Source organism: Peromyscus maniculatus, chromosome 22 (assembly GCF_049852395.1).
Source record: "Peromyscus maniculatus bairdii isolate BWxNUB_F1_BW_parent chromosome 22, HU_Pman_BW_mat_3.1, whole genome shotgun sequence".
Lineage (NCBI taxonomy): Eukaryota > Metazoa > Chordata > Mammalia > Rodentia > Cricetidae > Peromyscus > Peromyscus maniculatus.
In genome coordinates this window covers 59,353,193-59,369,447 of record NC_134873.1, presented here as the reverse complement: position 1 = coordinate 59,369,447, position 16,255 = coordinate 59,353,193, and the positions used below count along the sequence as shown (strand labels likewise).

The 16,255-nt window shown below is 38.2% G+C and overlaps 1 protein-coding gene across 32 annotated transcripts in view; it reads left to right on the top strand.

Annotated features, from left to right (window-relative positions):
- Positions 1-16,255, top strand: part of Nrxn1 (neurexin 1) — a 1,071,743-nt gene that overhangs the window by 490,952 nt on the left and 564,536 nt on the right. For all 32 annotated transcript variants that reach the window (XM_076559341.1, XM_076559345.1, XM_076559352.1 and 29 more), the window contains one exon: positions 5,353-5,475. In XM_076559341.1, coding sequence (XP_076415456.1) covers positions 5,353-5,475 — 123 coding nt within the window. The remainder of the gene's footprint in view (positions 1-5,352; positions 5,476-16,255) is intronic.

The following is a 16,255-nucleotide window of genomic DNA, read 5'->3' as shown; positions in this document are numbered from 1 at the left end:
TCCTGGACCCAATTCTTTGAATAGTGGAGAGAGTTACCTACCTCTACTGTAACTTTAAAAAACAAACAAATAAATAACAACAACAAATGTCCCTTAAATATCCCTGTGATTTCACCATATAGTCTCCTTTTCTGTGATTTGATGCACCAAAGAACCTATGCACAACCCTGGGATATGAAATGTAGTACTTCTTGATCCTGAACAAACAATGATTATTTACAGTGAGATTTTGTGAGGGCATTGAGTTGATTAAAATGCAGTTTCAAAGTTAGCATTTGGATATAAAAATTAATAAACACAAGTTGTCACATCGATATTGTTCTAGAGTCATTGGAGTTTAATAATTTTAGCACAAAAAAAAATCTCTTTTGGGGGTTCTGTCTGGCCTCCCTTCTTCTACTCAGGACAAAATGAATATATTTGAGTTAATAACAGTAAGGAGCCTCTCACACACTAGAGAATGTCATTACGATACTGAAGGCGTTCACATAGCTTCCAGGAAGGGGAGTAATGTAGAGCTGCCTGCTCCTTCCAGGAATGAAGGAATGTTAAAAATGGCCCCAGGGAAGTTTCTCTTATAAGCTTTTATGGATCACGGACAATAGGAACAGAGAAGAAATATCAAAGTAGCAGAGTTAGTACAAAGCAGACTGGGACAACCTAGTTCTCTGCCCCTTTTCACCTTTGAAAAAGGTAAATCATAATATGCCAACTCCTTTCTTCTGAGATTTGAGATTCTAAAAATCTAAGATCACACTGATTTGATAGTAAAAATTTTCATTCTCTCTCTCTCTCTCTCTCTCTCACACACACACACACACACACACACACACACACACACACACACACACACACACCCTTCATTCCTTCATTTGTCTCCCTTACCTCAAGTTAAGGTTAACTTTAAGCGTCCTTATGGTAAACCTTAGAAGCATCTGAATTCATGGCATTTTACTCAAGAACAATCCACTTGAACTAGTGTATGGCTAACTGAATTGGTCCATAGCTTGGAGTAAGTTCTGATAAAAAGAACCAAACATGCCGGGTGGTGGTAGCACACGCTTTTAATCCCAGCACTTGGGAGGCAGAGGAAGGTGGATCTCTGTGAGTTTGAGGAAAGCCTGGGCTACAGAGCAAGATCCAGGACAGGCACTAAAACAACATAGAGAAACCCTGTCTTGAAAAAACAAAACAAAAAAAGCAAAACAACAAACAAACAAACAAAAAACCCAACATGCCAACAAAACTGTACATATTTTTGCTTAGTTTTCATCTTTAAATTGGCACAAACAGCAACTGATGATGTGGTTTTCTTAAAGAAGATCACTTTATAATAGGCAAAACTTTTTGAATATCACTAGCCTGGAAAAGTGGAGCTCTTGATTCTTCCATTAAATAGCTCTGACCATGGAAATGACATCTATTCTCTTTAGTCTTCAATCTCTCTGTTTGTAGATAGTTCCTGTGAGTGTATATCTCCCTTCCTCATAGTTCTGCTTCTAAAAGGCTTTGAAATAATAGCCTGCAAAGGAAAATTCTAATGCTATCTTGCAAATTCCTAGCTGAGGATATTGGGCAACATTTTCTGTAGAAAGAGCCTTTTAATAGAGATGGAAGATCTCAAATCTTTCTTACTTCCATTTCCTATTGCCTTTGGAACTTAGAATTCATTTTATTCTACTAGATCTTATTCCATATATATATGGAATATATATAATGATGTCTCTGGCATGAATACTAGGTCACAGTAAAAATGACAAAATTACATATAAATCTGTTCTCTACAGAAAAGAAATAATGTGTTATACTTTCTTTAAAAGTTTTGTCTGTCCCATTTAAGCTATTGTAACACTATAGCATGCATAACTTTTTTTCTCATCTTTTTGGAAGTCCAGGATCAAGCTATAGTTTTGGTCTTTGGCCAGGGCCTCTTCATGGCATACATAAAGCTGCTTTCTCCCAGCATCTTCACATGGCCAAACAAGCTTTCATTCTCTTCCTTTTTTTGTAAGGAAATTCTTTCCACATTGGGACTTTGTATCTCTCTCAGAATGCCCAGACAACATTTTCTGTACAAAGGATCTTTAATGGAGATGGAAGATCTCAAATTTCATGACTTCCTCTAAACCCAATTATTTCTCAAAGATCTCATATTCTAATATACCATGACATTGGGTGTTAGAAATTCAACATATGAACTTGGGGGTTCACAAATATTTGACCCCCAAATAGCAATATTCCTGAAGGAAAGATGTTAGCATAATTGAGGCATGCTTTGATATCCTCAAGGACAACTTTCAGTGGACTTTAATGCAATTGACAGCTTGAGTGGCCAAAATTTTACCATTAAAAATTTGCCAAGAGTTGAACAGCTCACCACCCATAATGTCAACTATGCCTTCCTTAACAATTTCATGCATTTTAAAATTTCCAGAAAATGCAAAGTTCTAAATGAATGGGAGAGATCAACTAGTGAGCTCTCCCATTGTGCATAGGGATTGAGAAGACCGGAAGCTAAATTTTAGCAAATTGCTGCTTACATGAGAGATTTGTCCCTCATTGATGGACTCTCTACATTGTGTCATTAGTAGCATCAATTTACATTTCCCTGAGAGGCCAGAGTGCCATTCAAAGATTCTTATTCAGATGGGTCTACACACAGGATGTAGAGGTTGTCCTAACAGTATAATCATTCTGTATGCGAAATTCAAAGCAATCTCAAAGAAAATCTTATCCCCACATCCTTCAGTTAGCAACAGGGGGCAAACAGGAAGTCAGGTTGCTAGGAGAGGGTCTCATTGCCAGCAAGCTCCATAATGTAAGTGGATATAAGCTGGCTTTGAGTAGACCAGATGGAAGAAAACACTCCTCCACCACTTTTTAAGCCATGCGACCCTGGAACCAGTGGTTTTACCTTTGTAAGAATTCAATTCCACATCGACAAGTTGATAATAATGTAGAGATGAAATAAAGCATCTGGTACACAGCATGCACTCACTGGTCTCATCTTTGTAGCAGCAAATCAAGGGCCTGCAAACAGAATTCTTGACTCCCAGCACAGTGCACTTTCCATTACATTTCATGTTAAGTGAGCACCCTCATTGGGAAATGAGGCTATCAAGTGCATTTTTAAGAGCCTTGTCTTCTAAAATCAATCTGTTCACATTTTTAATAATGCAAGAAAGAAGTTTGAAGTTGGCCCACAGAGAGTTCTGTGAACCAAAGGTTTATTTTTAATTGGATTTTGTGTCTGTTGTTATGGAAATGGTGGTTTCATAGATTAAGCATTATGATTTTACTGCAAGATCAAGCCCAGAGTGGGGGATGAGGATGAGCTCATCCTTGTGCTTCTCTTTCTTGACAAAACACATTTAAAATTAAAAGAACGGGAGGAGAGCGGCTTCAGAAGCCTATGTTTCCAAGAAAAAAATCCCCCCTATAAAAATAGCTTTAAAATGATAAAGTCTCTTCTCAAAGATCAAAACTAAGGATGACCCAGGTTGCCAGTAGGACACAAAGCTGCTGTGACATTATTAAACACTCCTTTCTTCACTATTGAAGCTATAAAGAGCGCCTTTGATCCCGGGTTTTGCTTTCAACATTTGGTTTCACTGCGTGTTTGCAGACACTGAACTCACAGCTTCCTCTAGTTGTTTAGTGATCAATTGCTGATAACTTTTCTCTCCAGAGTAGTTTTTATTCATGGATCAGGATGTGTAATCTAACTCTGTTATAGAAAATTGAGGTGCTTTCTAAATCCTAATGATGGTTGGCACTGTTTAAAGAATTGAGGCAATCCCTTGAAAAATTTAGCTTATATTTTTGGCTCATCTTAAACTCCAAGGAGTAACTGAGTAAGACCAAACTTACATGAACATGCACTAGCACCATAAAGAAGAAGTGGGAGGCTGGATGGCTAGTCTGTGGCTGTCCCAGCTAGTGAGCTGGTGAAAATGGGCTACTGGGGATTTCTCCCTTTGGTTCCCTGATAGTTCTTTTTTCTTCTTTCTTCCCCTCTTTGAAAATATTTTCACTCATTTATTTTTTCTCATATGATAACCTGCTGTTAACTGACTTAACTGTAGATTTGGGTGAAGGAAGCCATGAAAGACATTCCAGACCCTCTGCCAGTAGAAAAAGCCAGGAAAGCAAATGATGCTAGGCCCTTCGCTGTATTAATGCATCTGCAAGTTGTGATACTTTAACAAAGGAGGAGAATCCATCAGTTGAAAGAATGTGTACTTAACATTATATCCTTCTAAATGAATAATATTAAATCCTTTGATCTAAATCATCATATTTAATACTTTTATTAAAATTACAATTAGGTCAACATTAGCTTTTTGTTTTCAAGTTAAAGAGAGATATAGTCCCATATGGTCATATTAGTAATTGTCATTAAACATGTTTCCCAAATAATGTCTATCCCAAATCCATTTAAATTCTTCACATACATCCTTTGGAAGTGCCTTTATCAATTGACTATACTATTTTCTTTTGGCCTTTATTTGTTGATGTAAGTTAGCATCACCTTTTCCCATCCTGGCTTTTTATTGTCTTTATATTCTCTATTTTAGTCTACTTCTTCCAAGTTACTATTATTTTGATGTATTCAGAAGCATCTCCACCATACATATAGATTTGCAACTTATCGGTTTGTTATTTGGAGGTTTTTTTTGTTTTTGTTTTTGTTTTTTTAACTTGGTTTTTAGACCAAACTGTCCATATATTTCAGAAGCTAGGAAGCTGGAAAACCCAGAAACTTGGTGCATCATGGTGATACACAATTTAAGATCTGAAGAGCAGCCATAATAGGGACAGTACCAAGAGATTCTCCCCAGGGTGCTGTCGACTCCTTACCCATTCATCTGAAAATGGGTGCTAATGGCAAAGAGAATTCTCAGAAATTAGATGTCTGCTAACCCCTTCACTATTAAGAAAAGTATCACTTGAAATATCAGAAAATTCCTCTAAAAGGTGTACATGCAAACTTGGGAAGGTTTTCAGTGCAATATTGAATGTGCCTATTTATGACAGCAGGTTAATTCTCTTGTCTTATATCAATGCAAAAGGTTAAAAATTCTTCAATTGTCATACCTGAGTGTTTGTTAACTTGTCATTTTCCTTGCTTGCTATGACTCTATTGGGCTTGAAAACTGGTGTTCTCTTTCTCTCTCTCTCTCTCTCTCTCTCTCTCTCTCTCTCTCTCTCTCTCTCTCTCTCTCTCTCCCTCTCACTTCTTTCCTTTCTCTCACTCCCCACTCTCTTTTCCACTTTCTTCTCACTTTCTGTAAGGTTCATGTTCTTATCTGATTCTGATTGTCCATAATGACTGTTTGGCATATTCTGCAGGCAAAGGTCCTGAGACCCTTTTTGCCGGCTATAACCTCAATGATAACGAATGGCACACAGTGCGTGTGGTTCGTCGAGGAAAAAGCTTAAAACTGACAGTGGATGATCAACAAGCCATGACAGGTAAAGTCCCCTGCCTCTCTTACCTTTTCTTTCTTTCTTTTTATCGTTCTACCTTCTTTTGATTTTTTTTTATAATTTCATACCTAAGTTGCATATTTATATCATTTCCACCCTCTCCCCCTCCAACTCCCCCCCCCCCCCCGTCTTAGGTATGGTTTCTATTGGGTGATAAACACTGTGGACAAAAGTGACTTCGAGAGGAAAGAGTTTATGACACTTCCACTTGTGTATCACTGTTCATCAGTGAAAGAAGACAGGGCAGGAATTCAAGGCAGGAACCTAAAGCAGACTGCAGCAGAAGCCAGAGAACAGTGCTGATTTTTCGCTGCTCTGACTGGTTTCTGACATGGTTTTCTCAGCCTGCTTTCTTGTAGCACCAGGAACCACCTGCCCAGGGTTGGCCCCACCCACAGTAAACTGGGCCCTCCTCCATTAGTTATCAATCAAAAAGATGCACTGCAGGCCTGCCCACACGTCAATCTGACAGGGGCATTTTCTCTATTGAAGCCCGGTCTTCCAAGATGATGCTAGCTTGGGACAAGTGGGTATAAAACTTGCCAGGACCCCTCTCAACAGCATGACCTCTTTTGTAGCTATTATTGTTCCACTTATACACATACGTGTGTGCATATCATTGCAGTCTGAGCTCTAGTTAGTTAGATGGATTGGTACCCCAATGGTGCATCATTCACTGCCATTTGACCAGTTTTGCTTTCTCTAGTGGTCTCTGACTGCTCAAACGGAACCTTCTTTAATGGTGGCTGGAGGCAACATCTATCTGTGCATATAAGAATAGGTGTTTAGAAGGCAGTTGGGGATTATACTGGTTTGGGAAAGCAGCAGTATGTACGTTCTTCTCTGGGGTACATGACCTCACCAGTCCTGGGTAGGCAGCTAGATTTCCAATTCCAGACATAAATTCCCTCCTATTGAATGGACCTTAAGTCCAATTAGAGGGCTGATGGTTACAAACCCCTGCCTCCCAAGATGTAAGTGCCACTATTGCAGCCATGGATATAGGCTGCCATAACTGATCCTTGTTGTGGTCCATAGAGTTGACAGCTGGGTAGGATAAGTGTTCTCCCTTGGTACTTTTTATGGCACCTTTACATAGTATAAGAGCCAGTCTTCAGGGAGGAAAATTCCAAGTCAGTTCCAGCTGTTTCCTCCAAGTTCTGTATCTGAAGTGCATTTAGCAATAGAGTCATACTCAAGTTCTAGGAGTCAAACAAGGCATGGAAATAACCTATATTATTTCGGGAGTCTGTTGGACTTACCTGACCAACAACTTGAACTTACTTTCCCACACTGGCACTAGGGTTTTGTTAGATAGTCTGTGGCTCCTGTTGGTGGGTGGGTCATTGTCGTCCAAGTTGCGTTAACTTATTTAAACTATTGACATCCATGTATAGATACGCTTCTATATGCCATGTTTCTATGTTTAAGCTTCAGATGCATTGTCTGCTGGTGGCTTTTCAAACCAAAGCCAGTACATATTGGAAGGTTAAAGTCAGTACATTTGTCATTCAGCTTGTCTACCGACCTTTGCATTTAATAAACAGCCTAATAAGTATTCCTCCAACCTGAGCATATATACCATGTCATTTTCCTTGTCCATTAATAATTCAAATAGTTATAATATATTTTAATTTTGTGGTTTAATAATCATCTTCACTCTCTTTATTTCTTATGCATTTTGTTGATGAGCAGTAGAAAATTCTGTTTTCAATTCAAAACATGTTCATAGGTATACTGATATGTAGGTGTACTTTGACTTATTCACTTTCTTTAGGTTATCCTACATCATTTAGCTTGTTGATTAAATCCTAACGTTCAGAATGTCCAGGTCTATTCCAGATTTACTGTCATAACCCAAGGAGGTGAGCTGTATAAAGCTCTGCCTTGGACACTTAGGGAAACCAATGGAAGAGAAGTCAGCATGCCTCATCCTTGAGAACTAACTCACCCCCACTCTATCAGCTCCTTTTTCTTTTGTAAGAAAGCTCTTGAGATAATTAGGTTAGCACAAAGCATAAAATGGTCTTGGTGCACCGGAGAGATGTGTTCCTTTCAAATTAAGTTCCAAAGGGCTTCCCCGGCTGAGCAAAGAGAGACTTCCTTAATGTGATATGACATGTGTAGGGTTATAATTTTTGAAGGAACTGTTTTGTAGATAAAGGGAAGTGAACCACAAGTTCATATAGCTGTCATTGTCCTAGATCTCATTGGTTCTTTGTGGCAAGTTAGATTTTTTCCCCATGTGTTGGACTTCACAGGAAGAGCCTCAAGGAGCCTCATGTAGGAAGGTAATGTAGAGGAGCCCAGCTTGTGTTTCCCTTAATATGTCTGCAGGGGGCGCTAATGCACCTGACACATGGATCACTGTATAGAAACCTCTTGTGCCTTGGGCTCTTCTCCTCCTGTTTGTGTACTTGTCCAACTACAATATGATAGTTTTTTTTAACTTACTATTTTTTATTTTGTTATATTTTATCATTATCCTTCAGAAGCCTGTTCTTTTTTAGTGAGAGACAGAAAGGGAGTGGATCCCAATGGGAGGGGAGGTGCAGAGAAACGGAGCAATAGAGGGGGTGGAAACCATAATCATAGTGTACTGTGTGAGAAATGAATCAATTTTTAATAAAAGAAAAATAAAATAAGGCAATGAATATTAAGAAACAAAACAAACAACAACAACAAACCACATGGAATGGCATAAATGTAACACAAATCTCATTCACAAGAAGGCTCTGAAACTAAGATCAGGTGGTCGGGAGAGTGCTGCAGGTCAGCTAGAGTAGTTAAGGGCAGTTCTTGGAAGAGAAAGGAATTATTCTTGAAGATTAGCATTAGTTGCTAAAGCAGTTGGGTGTTATCCAGACGGAGGGACTAAGCAGGGCTTGTTTGTTTATTAACTTCTCTTCTCTCATTTATTACATCCCTACAGCAGTTTCTCCTCCCTCCACTCCTCTCAGCCCTGCCCTCCACCTCTCCTCTCCCCCAAAATGACTCCTCCTCCTCTGTTTTCCTAAAATAATAATAATAATAATAATAATAATAATAATAATAATAAAGCAGACCTCCCAGGGGTATCCACCGAATATGGCCTAACAAGTTACAATAAGACCAGGCACAAACCATCATATCAAGACTGGGTGAGACAATCCAGTAGGAGGAAAAGGGTCCCAAGCACAAGTAAAAGAGTCAGAGACACCCCTGACTCCCATTGTTGGGAGTCTCACAAGAACACCAACTTAGAGAGCCATAAGCTGTATGCAGAGGACCTAGCTGAGACCCATGCAGGGTCCGTGTATGTCACTTCAGTCTGTAAGCAGTACTTAAAGCCATGGCCTTGAGTTTTAGCAGTCAGGGGCAATACATGCAAAAATCACAGCAGAGCATTGTTTTGTCTGAGTGTATTTCACAAATAGGACACATGTATTCTCCTTTTAAAGATGACATGACTGAGGCTCAAAGAGAAGTAGATTATATTTTATTGAAATTGCTATAAGAGTTGAGAAAGAATGTCCAAGATTGTTTGTCATTTTCTTTTCTTTCTTAGATTGGTTTTGTTCCATTGTTTTCCATAATATGATAATAAATATATAGCTCTATAATAACTACTTAACCATTTACAGCATCACATTATAAGATCATACACACACAGATGTACACATGACTATGTACTTACCTATAAAATGGAGCTGTTAGCTGAAGATACAGAGCAGTTTATGACGTTGGAAATGGCTGACATAAACAAGCCTTAAGATTGGAGTTTAGAAGACTTGGTTTCAGAGATACAATGAAAATATTTGAGGGTGGGTGTGGTGGCACACACCTTCAATCCCAGCACTCTAGATGAGGAGGCAGGAGAAGTCTCTGTGAGTTCCAGGCCAGTGCCCTACATAGTTCTAGAACAGCTAGGACCATATAGAGACTGTCTCAAAACAACAACAACAAAAAACAAAACAAAATACCTAAAATATTTATATTCAGACTGACATTTTACGTGGATGGGGAAGTTATTTCTCATGGTCTCCAGGCAACCAGAAACTACTGCCTTTAGTCTGATTTGAGAAAAATTACTGCTGTGATGGTGTAAAAGATGATTCAAGATGGCAGGTACTCACCCCGGGACGACAGTGGATTCAGGCATGGAATCAAGCTATTATGAAATTTTTTCACGTAAATTTTATTTTAAGATGATTTTAAGTGAACAAAAAATTCCATACGTAAAAATCATGTCCCAGGCACCTGTCTGTGGCCACTGCTGTAGCAGTTTTTCCTCATTTGCTTTGACGTTCTCACTTTTTGACTTTTGTCTCACTGTCAGTTTTTCCCCTTAAATAGCTGAGGGAAAGTGATATTCAGAGTGACCTTTTAATCCCTGGATTCTTCAACATATATTTTCTAAAAGTAGAATTCTCCCCTTACACAACAAAGTAAAAGCTGTCGATTCCCACACATTTGCAGCGATCCCATCATAATTCTGTCAGCTAACTCAGTCTGGGGCTGGGAACTCTATGAAGCTGTCAATGTCCCGTGAGGCTTCCATCCACATGTTTCCGTTGTGAAGTTATAGATAAGAATATGGCTTTCATTGTTTCTCTTCATACCTAATGTTGATGCGGCATTTGTTTTGTTTTTGATGAATGTGTCTTCACCATTCCTTGTCCACATTCTTGAAGGAAGTAGTACACGCTGACACCACAACCTCATTGTGGGATCCTGTGTGGAGGCAGGAGTTGGGGTGGGTGGATGTGTTATTCAGTCTCTCCACCATGTAATTACTGTATTTTCTTTCTTGCAATTAATAAATCATCTGTGGAGGGGCATATCACACAAGGCCTCGCACGTACCTTGTGCTTTATTAAATGTTTTCACATAATTTATCAGTTGATAAAGGTATTTGCCTGTTTCAGTCAACTAAAGTAGTTACAAAGTAATTAATTTCAGCACCCAGCATTCCCAAACATTTGTAGTCAACGTTTAGCATTCTACGGCACACAGCGCTTGCCTCATGACTCTGCCTTCTAGTTCGTCGATTTTCCTTTTCTCTTTGATGATCTGCATTCACAAGTTTCTATGTTTTACAGTAATTTCTAATTTCTCATCTTAAATAATTTTATGCTCGAGTCAGGCGGTGGTGGCACATGCCATTAATCCCAGCACTCGGGAGGCAGAACCAGACAGATCTCTGTGAGTTCGAGGACAGCCGGGTCTAGTTCCAGGAAAGTCACAAAGCTACACAGAAAAACCCTGTCTCGAAAAACCAAGAAAAAAAATTATGCTCAATTTATTACAGATTACTATTGAGTTGATCTCTACAATCTTGTAACAGGCCTCTACCCAGTTTTACTGTTTGTTTTAGTTCTTTCCTAACATTTTCTTTCAGAACATGATATTCAGACACCACTTTTATCTGTTTATATCCTTCAGCAGAATTATTTGTTTAATTTATATTTAGTGAGGAATAACTTTTTAAGTTTTTCTTTAAATTAAAATATAAATAGTATAATTTCCCCCTTCTCCCTCCAATACCTCCTATGGTTTCCACACCTCCAAAATTTATGCCCTCTTTTTCTTTATTATTGTGATATATATACATAATGTATGCATATATAGTGATGTTTACATATATATGTGTATGAATGATACATACATACATGGATATCACATGTATATATGTATAAACATAAATGCAATTTACTGAGTTCATTTAGCATTGCTTATATGTATATGTTTTTAGAGTTAACCACTTGGTATTGGATTACCAGTTAGGGGCTTATCCCTGGGGAAGACTAATTCTCTCTGAGCAGTTGTTAATCATCTGTAGCTCTTCACCTAGTGGTGGGACCCCATTGAGAGCTTCAGCATCTACATTGGTATTTCAACTGCTATCATTGTTCAAGTCTTGTCTAGCCAGCCATATTGTTGTGATTTCATGGCTGCAGCTTCCATGTTCTATCTAGAAGACACAACTTCATAGATGACTTCCTGGTTCACCAGGTCTTTTAAGCCCCTTACCTGCTTCTGCAATGTTCCCGAGCCTTCTGTATAGGGGTTATATGGTAAGATGTGCTCAGTGTTACCAGCTGTCCTTACATTATGATCTTCTCAGCAGGTACAGATTGGAAATATCTACAGACACATGTATCTATACACACATATATTCATAAATATAGATGCATGCATACATATTAATTGCATATCCATGCAAACATACACATAGACATGTTTTTAGAAACCATGAATTCACACTGCTATCCCTATGCCTACAGCATTGTCTCCTGATTTTCCTCATTCTGTATGCCCATTCATTTGCCTTTATGGTGAGAATCCTAGCTACCATTTTATTTGTTCAATTTGATAATGCATCTAAAATACTTTGAGAATTTATCACTGTAGTCAATAAATAATTTGGATTATTTGTATCTTTTCTACTTCCTTCCAGCCTTTATTCTTCTTTGTCATTATTGTTGTTATTGAAGAACTCAAGAACCCAACACTTCTTGACCATAATAAGAATTCAGCCTTGATTTACATAGTCTAACAAGATTTCCAAATGCAGCACTGAGTATTTAGGACTGAGGATTAAGCACAAAATGCTGTGGTTTTAAAGACTTTAGTGGCCACTTGAAGCCAACATGAATCAGAAAAGTGATAGGGACTTTTATTAAACAGTATATTCTAAACAGGAAGAATTTTAAAGAATAAAGCACTAGAGACCCTTCATACAAGGCCCTACATTTTTTAACCTACTAAAGGCATAGTAGTTCTGCTCACTCTTGGTTGAACATGGAAAGTATATACTCAAGTTGTCCTTGGGAATGTCTGTACCTCATCTTAGCAATGGTGATAGAGATGCAGATAGAGAGACCCAAGAAGGGAGAGTCTCTAGGGCTTAGGTAGAAAGGGGTTGCACAAACTTCAGGGTATCCCTTAATTGAGTGTCAGTAGGTTTCACTTAATTACTTCTTATAAATATTCTGTGATTGTGTGCTATGTGTGTATGTTTCTATGTGCCCTCACCGCACATGAGTTTGACATGTATGCCCTTACTCAAACATGTGAGACAAGCCTCATCATGTTCCTTCTTGACATCATTCCCACATCATTAGTAAATCCTGTGAATTGTATGTATCTATAAAACTGTCCAAATTCTGCTGCCATTATGCTTGTGAAAACCCCCAGAGTTTATTGTAGCCACAAAAGGATAAGTGTTCATGCACATGTGTATCGCATGCACGCGCGCATAGACACACACACACACACACACACACACACACACACACACACACACACACACACACACATACTCTTCATGTCTTCTGCTTATTTAAAACCCCTCTTAGCTAGCTGATAATCAGTTAGGATGCCTTGTGAATGGCATGGCCCTTAATACCCTTCTAATTTTATGTGAACCAACAACTTCACTTGCTCATGGTTTTTAACTCATTCAGTACCTAAAGACTACATTCATCCATCTCCTTTCATGGACTCCACCCCTTGATTCATCTTCTACAGAATTTAATATGACTTTCTTTTTTAAATTCTTCAAATTTCAGCTTAAATCTTATCCTAGTCTGTATTTACCAATACAGCGTCCCAGTCATAAAATTCATAGCATGTCTCAGAGTTTTGTTCTCAGACATTTAATTAGGTGCTCACACATTTTTATATGCCATTCCCCCAATAGACCATGAATTTTCTGAGAACAGGGGGGTATGTATCCCCTCAGCACTTCTTTCACTCCCCCACATAGCCCTTGAGTTACATATTGACTGTACAGTGACTTTTAAGTGAATTAGCAAAAGCACAGAAGTCTTAGTGTTTTTAGACCAGGCTGGCCTCTAACTCACAGAGGCCCACCAGCCTTTGCCAGCACCACTGAGCTGACTTGGTGTTCTCTTGTTTCTTCTGTTGTGGTTGTTCTATGCCAAAAACTAACACAACTCAGAGCAAGGTAAAAATGAAAATTTTAATGGAAAAATCAGCACACATACCGAGATTTCTACAGCAGCAAAACATCCAGGAAACATCCTGAGGCTTTTTTTTTTTTTTTTTTTTTTCATCTTGAGAATCTGAGAAAGCTGAAGACCCCCACTCTGATTTACTGATTCTAAATCCACTCATTCAATCTCTGGAAATTAGGAATTTTTAAACATTATAAACATAAAAACCTTTTCTATAAAAGTTATAGAAAATAATTCATTGAAGTTTGTGTTGTTTTCTTCTTATTCAACACTGGTGCATGTACAACCGTGGGTGTATTACTGATGAAGACTGAACACAAATTCTGAGTGGAAATCCATTTAAAGCCAGCATCAGCCAGTGTGTTGTCCGTGGGTGATTGCTGGAGTTGGCCTCCCTTAGAATGAATGTGTCTCTCAATATTGCCTATCCGACTCCGGGGTCCTTTGAACTTAGACCATGGTTGTTTTGTCTTGTAACATGGTTGCTTCGACACTGTCACTACCTCCTTATAATTTATGATGTCCATAGCATCATTTTCAGAAGGAAACATTTTTTTACTGAACTTTTCCATCTTTCAGAACTAAATGCCCTTTCCTTCTTTGTAGCTTCCAAGTTCTTAGCAACATAAGATATTAATCGCACAAATTACATTTTGTTCTGGATATTTTTCTCATTTTTTTGTTTTTGCCAAAGAACTTTTAACAAGAAGCACAAAAAATTTAGAATTTGGGTAAATTAACTTAAGACTCAAATTTTTTTAATACTGAAAAATACTAGTAAATGTCAACATCATCAATATTGAAGCCTTAGTGATTTTCATAGTCTTTTCATATTCCCTATCCTATATAGCTTATTAATTCAGTGCTGCTGATGTCTCTAGAGCTTTAAGCTTGCAAATTATTAAAGACTGATTTTTGTTGTTACCAAAGAGTTAGAACTCCCATGGAGCAGTATTGAGGTCATTGAGCAAAAACTGAAGAGAGAAAGCAAAATGATTTTATATGAAAAACCAGAATTGCTAAGACAGTAATAGTACTCTACTTCAGTAACATAACCAGAGGCTTCATAGCATGTAGATGGAGAGATAGCCACCTTCAGGAAAGTGTGGATTCACTTTTCAATTTGCAGAGCAGAAATCAAATCAAACCAATGGCTAAAAAGAAAATGAAAGAAAGATAACTGAAAAGCCATCTTAGAGAAAAGAGGATTCTCAGAGAATAAAAATTAACCAGAGCCCCATTTAAGGAACTTCTTTTGTACTAATGAATTTATAGCCATTAAAGCCAATTGATAACATAAACATTTTGTCTTATATAATCAAATATACTTTTTTATGTACAGCAATGTTTTATGATACTATCCAGCATCTTTGCTGTTTTTATTAACCAAATGGAAGCTTCTCAGAGTGTTGGTAGGAGCCCACATAGGTAGTTTCAGTATTCATTATGCCTAGAAAAATGGTTCAGTGAATTTTCTCAGGGGCTGATTCTGAGATTGGCCCTAATTAATGTTTTCATTAATATCATGGATGATAGCATAGGATGAGCTTAATAAATTTTCCAATTATGCCAAATTGGATAGGGAAACTAGACAAGAACTTGGTTGGAAGAACTTGATTGCAGTTTAAGTGACCTTTTTGTGTTGCAGCAGAAAATGAGGCATACAATTTAGTTGAGAATAAGAGGCTGGGAATGAGCCAGAAGTGAGGATTAACTCTCATGGATGCTGTGCTTTGCAACTTAGAATTTCAAAGTTACAGGAAGATAGAGTCACTACTCTAAAGGTAATATGGGATTAGTCTGACAATGAATGGGGTTGACACAGAAATACGGCGAGGCTGGGAGAGGTGGGGCCTGTATGGAATAGTCACTGAATATGGCTACAAGGACACATCCCACTAGGATGTTTGAGATAGTTTCCTGTGGTTGTGTAGACTCACCACACTTGTATTCTCCTCAGAACTGAGAGTGCACTGAATTAATGCATTGTGCTTCAATGATTATGTAAGATGAAGAATGTGGGGAATAGGGTATAGGTCCAGAGATAACCTCTAGAGTAATTGGGAGACTCCTGCAAGGGTGAATCTGGGTATTCACTCCTTGTGTATAGTACAAAGACTATCATTACTTCCAAACATGTTGTTGTTGTTGTTGTTGTTGTTGTTGTTGTTGTTGTTTTCAAGACAGGGTTTCTCTGTGTAGCTTTGGAGCCTGTCCTGGAGCTCACACTCTAGCCCAGGCTGGCCTCAAACTCACAGAGATCCACCTGGCCCTGCCTCCCGAGTACTGGCCTTTCAAACACATTTTAACTGTCCATTATTACAAAGACTTTCAATAGCTCTTTCCTATTTGTACAGCATATAGAACAATACATAATAAATTTTTTTCTGAAAGAAAAATGTTACATAACTACAAAGGTAAGCTGTGTGGCTGGCTAATGGATGTGCAGTCATTTAGATAAGTCGCTATCCCTATCCCCTCTTTCCCTCCTTCCCTCCTCTTCCTTTCTATTCCTTCCTTTTTTTTTACTTTTTATGAAATTGAAAACATGTTAATGAGGATTTATTGTTTATATCAAGACAGTTTTTTGATGTAGCTCAGGCTAGCCCAGAACTCAGTATGTAGGTCAAGCTGTCCTCTAAATCATAATCCTCTTCCCTTAACCCTGTAAGTCCTGAGATGACAGAACACCACCACACCCAAGCATGAGGAGAATTTTTATTATTCTAAAAACATAGCTAAAAGTTACATGGGAATTAAAACCTGGCCTAGGAAACTGTATTATATATGGTCACCTAACCCTT